Below are 5,397 nucleotides of genomic sequence, written 5' to 3' on the forward strand. Positions count from 1 at the left end.
GTGTAGTTGTTCTATCCCACTTCTGATGTAAGAATTGAGGGAAGAATAAAAACAAATTTCCCCGTACTAAACCAATTTAATGATTCTTATTCCCATATACCACTCTCTCCGCTGGTGAATATCAGAATGCCCTCCACTTTTCTTAAATCCCTTAACTAAACACCCTAAGAGCACCCGTCTCACAAGTATCTTAATACATACGCCTATCTCTTATCTGTTACAATAATAATTCTCAGGACACTTAAAATAACTTAGCCTAGCAAATTCCCAAAGACGTCCTTTTACACCAATAAATATGTCGCCATCCAAGAGTGGTTGAAAATAGACGCCCTCAAGTATCACGAGCCCGTGTGAAGTTCTCACGATGAGCTCGCCACCTTGATATGATTGCTAACATGTACTTTAGAGTTTTATGGAAGTGTTTTTCTCAGTTGTGACGTGATAATCAGTATGTCAAGTGTTTTAGCCATGTGACTGGTATCATAACTGGGCATAATGTATTTTACAGTCTCATGGAAATGTTTTTGCCAGTTGGGACGTGATAATCATAGTATGTTAAGTTGCCGTTGGTCACATGTTACGGTACCTTTTGACTTTGCTCGTTACCGTAACTCGGAGTTAACTTTGACCGACCCATCTGTAGCACCCTTATACTTTCATGGTTGTGACACTTGGCTGTCTAAAGTCTTTCTTGTGAATACGGTCAGTCTGTCATTGCAGTTCACCAGAAATGAGGTTCCACTTGAGGACCGACTTACACGGTATATTTATTATACGTAACTTGAATTTTATTTACTTTTCGACAACTGGCGTTTTTAAAAATAAAACTACAAATTACAAAAAGCAATATGTGTATTACCACTCACACTGGTTGAGACAGAGATTATGACTAAAGCTACAATGCTGCGCTGCACCGGTTATATACCAGGTGTCCAAGAGCACCCTGGATATAGGAGATTAACATAGGAAAACGGTTTTAATTTTTTTGCGCCTGTACGGTTGATTTCATTGAAAAATCGTAATAATGAAAGTTGTAGTACCTATCACTGAATAGTTTTCTGTATTTTTTTCAGATCTCTAACTTGAGCCCTTAACCGTACCAGCAACAATGACCTGTTTACCCGTTGCTCGACAACCCCTTATACAGTGCAGGCTAAAAGTTTAAATTTTCTCATTTTTGTTCGTGTTTTACGACGAAAAAGCTCAAGTTACAGATCTGAAAAAAATACAGAAAACCAGTCCGTGATAGGTACTACAACTTTCATTAATACGATTTTTCAATCAAATCAACCGTACAGGCGCAAAAAAATCAAAACCGTTTTCCCATGTTAATCTCCTATATCCAGGGTGCTCTTGGACACCTGGTAGATTATAGCAAATGCTGACGGTGCATACGTCTAAAGAACAATATTATAATAATAAAATAATATAAATGGTCATATAATTCCTCCCTCCTTAAGAATAAAATGGGGTTTTATTTTCGAGGGGTTTTTATTGTATGTCCACTTTTACATCCTTTTTAGATTTTCTACAATAATAGTAAATTAAAACTCGCTTAACTATCAGAATTACCGCCCACCTCAAATGGTAACTCCTAACAGATTCCAATAAAATAATTTTCAACAACATCGTCCCATTACTCGTTTAATGCCAGTTCCAGCCCCACCACAAAACTTTCAGAATTTTACTAATTACAATATTAATTTTATACCCTCTTTCGAACAACAATTTAGCCCTCCAAGGTTTGCAGGTTTTAATCAATGGCGTCCATCTCACCCAAACTTGAACCCTCAAACACAACCCCGAACAGTATTTAAACCAAATTTTGCAAATTCAAACAATAATCAGTTTTAAAGACCCCTCTCAATTTGTACAGGGTGAGTCATCGATAGAGTAAAGTTCATTATCTCATTTGTTTGGAGAAATACAAAAAAAAGTTTTAACACAAAAGTTTTAGAGAATATTAGGATGGTTAATTTAAAATTACTTTCGAATATACAGCGTGGTTCATAAAGACGTGGCATGTAAAATATTATTTTTTTTAAATAGAACCCCCTATTTTTTTAAACATTTTTAGATTCTCCATGGAACTCTAAAAATATTTTGTTAATTATGTCATAGTGGCATGTCATAAGTGGATGGTTTGAATTAAAGTGCAAGAGAGAGACCACTCTGTATGTTTTTTTCATTTTCAGTCCATGAACTTTTCAACCATGTGATATTGTCTAATTGAGAACAAAAGGTCACCTAAGCAAACCTTTCAAAACTTGACAATTTAATTAATGTTTAGACTACCGTTTTGCTGACAAATTAACTATTTTTATGAAATATCTAAGAAATGATGCAAGATAGGTATAGGGAAGTATTAACATTAATTACTAGCCTTCTTGCGGGGAATTCAAAAATGAGATTAGAAACAGGGTGTTCCATTTGAAAATCAAAAGTTGGTGTTCTTTCTGACTGATCTGGCAACACCGCAAAGTGTTATAAACTAATGGTTAGTTTAGTTAGTTTTTAAACGTTTTAATTTGTGTGTAGTTTAAATGTTATATGTAACTTTTATAACGTTTTATTTAAGTGTGATATACCCGTGGATGCATCCAAATGCGTACATGAAAAACAATGACACGGAATCATAAGAACAGCGTGCCCTGAAGATGCAAAAACAAATATGCGAAACGTTGGCTTTACTGTTGTACAGTGATTCTACGTAAACCCGATCCAACCCCCAAAAAAGAAAAAAGCTACTACATAATAATAAATTTAGTTTGTTGCTACAATTATTCACTAAGTTAACTTACATAAGTACTGCCGGGAGTCTTGAGAAATCATTAATGTTGTTTGATAGATGCAGTTATCCATCATTTTTTCAGAAATTAAATATCTGCAATGCATATTGCCATGAAAAAATTAAACCCGATGTCTATAAACATTGATCATAATTGACGTACCCTAATAGTAAACTTTAGAGCCAATTTAATGCGAATAACTAATCCATGGTAGTTAAAACTATAGTTATTGCTGGTTATTGTTCACGTGCAAGAGATAGCATAACCAGTGAGTAACCCAAATCGTATTAATGTAATAGCTATTAATAGTCAAAACTATTTACAAAAAAGTTATCCGCATTAAACTGGCTTAGGTTAGGCTGCCCAATGGTCTTTGACTCAAGTTCCTGCATTTGAATACGTCAATAACATTTTAGACATAAGAGGCTTATTTAAGTCAATTAATTTACGTAACGTCGGAAACGTCGTATTCGGACGCTAAATTGTACCCAATGGCTTTGATACTCTACCCCTACCCAATGCACAGTAGGTCACGCCCACTTGGGTTTTAGACCCGTAACGGCCGTAGTCGTAGCATCCATCTAATTTCATTCATTTCCGTTGAAACTGTCGAAGCGAACAGAAGTGGAACTTTAAGCTCTGTTTTAAGCACCTGTTATTTTTCTAAAAAGGCATTTTATATCCACATAAGTTTAAAATGGCTTGTCGTTGGGCCAACGTTAAAAAAACAGAGGCTGTAAATTTGAGAGAAATCATGTCCAAAGAGGCAAGAAAAAATCGAAAGTTGGGCCAGGAAATTCCAATAACTGGTAAGTTCATTTACATTATACCTAAAAACTATGTAGCGAAAGCAATTCAGCTCCCAATTACAACCATTTTTACAACGGTCAATGAGTTGCATAACATTTCATTATTGCTATTATCACCACAGATGCTCACACTTCTTCCAATGCTACCTTAACATCTGAAGATATCCCTGAGGAGGTGCTGAGGGCTATATCAAATGATACCATGGACAGTGATGCCCTAGTAGCCAGAATGCTGCAGCTGCAATTTGATAAAGCGTATGACAAGATGCTGATGAGAACACAACAAAAGTATAATGGTGACTCTAAAGTGTCGATATCTTTCGAGAAGTTTAAAAGAACTTCTGAAAATTTTGGTAAGTTAAGAGAGTCAATTTGTGTTTCCACACTGTTTTCATGATGTTGTCTTGTAGATTTTGAAAGTGACGAGGAGGAAAACACTAGAGACAGAAAAGAGTGCAATCATTTTGACAGTTTTCTTAGAGATAAAATTAGTTTTCCAGTATGTGGTTACAAGGTAAGTTTTTTATGTTTTTGACTTTTACTTAGTGGGTTATACAATGTTAATTTTGCAAAATGCAGAGATTTTTTTTATAAACTATTTGGTAACGCAACCTTCTAATCCTTTAATTATAACTTTACAGAAACTTACCAAAAGTGCCAAACGGAGATTTTAATCAGACTTCCTGACGTTATCGACCATATCGATGGTCATGTGGAATGACGTCGCAAGCGTTTTGGTACACTGACACAATGGCATTTGCAAAGTTCATCTCCATCAGTGTCAAAACCACGGATTTGCATTATTGGCAATAGCTCTCCTAACATGGAATTTTTATGTATAATTTTACAATTGCCTTAAGTGTATTTAACTGTCAAAATAAATGATTGATTTTTATGCATAGATTTAAATTTAGTTCAATAAAATAGTAATTCTGCTCATATAATAAACAATAAAAAACACTGTTTTGCTCATGTCATTATATTTATTTTTTATGTTCAGTTCCTCAAAAAATAAGTTGACATGACATTATGTCATTTTCCTGAAAAGAGCTTCCTAAGAAAGATACAGTCCAAATTTCAGTGGGTTTCAAGAAGATGGCTTTTATTTGTCCGTTCTACTTTTTGCACTCACTGAATATTATTAAAAAAATACAATTTTTTTATTTCCTTGTTCAATATGGAGAAAGATCTTTTGAACAATTTTGTTTTGAAGTTTTGTTTGCAAGATAACCTAGTTATTACTTTTTAAGACCCAAAAAAAAGAGAGACATTAGAGCGGCCAAAAATTGTACTATTTTATTTTATAATAATAGTGCTGCAAGAAGTCGTTGTCCTTCAAAAAATAAGTTGAGATGCATCTTGGCAGTTTTTATAATAACTCATCACTAGACAAATACAGCCTTTTAAAGTACAAAAACCAAGTCTCTTGTATCTACACGTCACTGGACAGTTTAGACAAAAGTTACTTTCGTCAAGTAATGAGTATCTATTTCGAAAGTACTTGTACCAAATTTTATCAAAATTGCTTCAACGATCCCATAATTATGACAAAACACGCTGAAATTTGGAGAGCGGTATTTTTTACAGGTCTTCAAGGACGCTCTGTATATTTCACGACGTTTCACACCTGTCGTGTTTCCTCCTAATAAAAATATAAATTTCACATCATATAATATTATATAAACATAATTATACAGAGTAATCCCAGCCAGTGGAAGCTTGGTCCACTGGTACTTTTAGTTGCGGCAAAAGCACCCCTTTTTGTAATTGAACACTCTGTACAAATTTTAAATAGGTTG

At 34.4% G+C, this 5,397-nt stretch overlaps 1 protein-coding gene across 1 annotated transcript; it reads left to right on the plus strand.

Moving 5' to 3' along the window:
- Positions 1 to 3,357: 3,357 nt before the first annotated feature.
- LOC145729832 (serine/threonine-protein kinase RIO3-like) lies at positions 3,358 to 4,527 on the plus strand. The gene is made up of 4 exons (XM_081980754.1): positions 3,358 to 3,598; positions 3,721 to 3,951; positions 4,009 to 4,112; positions 4,240 to 4,527. The coding sequence occupies exons 1-4, from the start codon at positions 3,487 to 3,489 to the stop codon at positions 4,270 to 4,272; spliced, it is 480 nt and encodes a 159-aa protein (XP_081836880.1). The 5' UTR covers positions 3,358 to 3,486; the 3' UTR covers positions 4,273 to 4,527.
- The last annotated feature ends 870 nt before the right edge of the window (positions 4,528 to 5,397 follow it).

Source organism: Ips typographus, linkage group LG5 (assembly GCF_016097725.1).
Source record: "Ips typographus isolate SLU linkage group LG5, UJ_Ityp_2.0, whole genome shotgun sequence".
Lineage (NCBI taxonomy): Eukaryota > Metazoa > Arthropoda > Insecta > Coleoptera > Curculionidae > Ips > Ips typographus.

What these genes read in the sequence shown, in the direction of transcription:
- LOC145729832 (XM_081980754.1), top strand. Translation starts at nt 3,487, where the DNA reads ATGGCTTGTCGTTGGGCCAACGTTAAAAAAACAGAGGCTGTAAATTTG. An exon ending in CCAGGAAATTCCAATAACTG is followed by an intron (nt 3,599 to 3,720) that starts GTAAGTTCATTT and finishes TTATCACCACAG; the next exon opens with ATGCTCACACTTCTTCCAAT. An exon ending in AAGAACTTCTGAAAATTTTG is followed by an intron (nt 3,952 to 4,008) that starts GTAAGTTAAGAG and finishes GTTGTCTTGTAG; the next exon opens with ATTTTGAAAGTGACGAGGAG.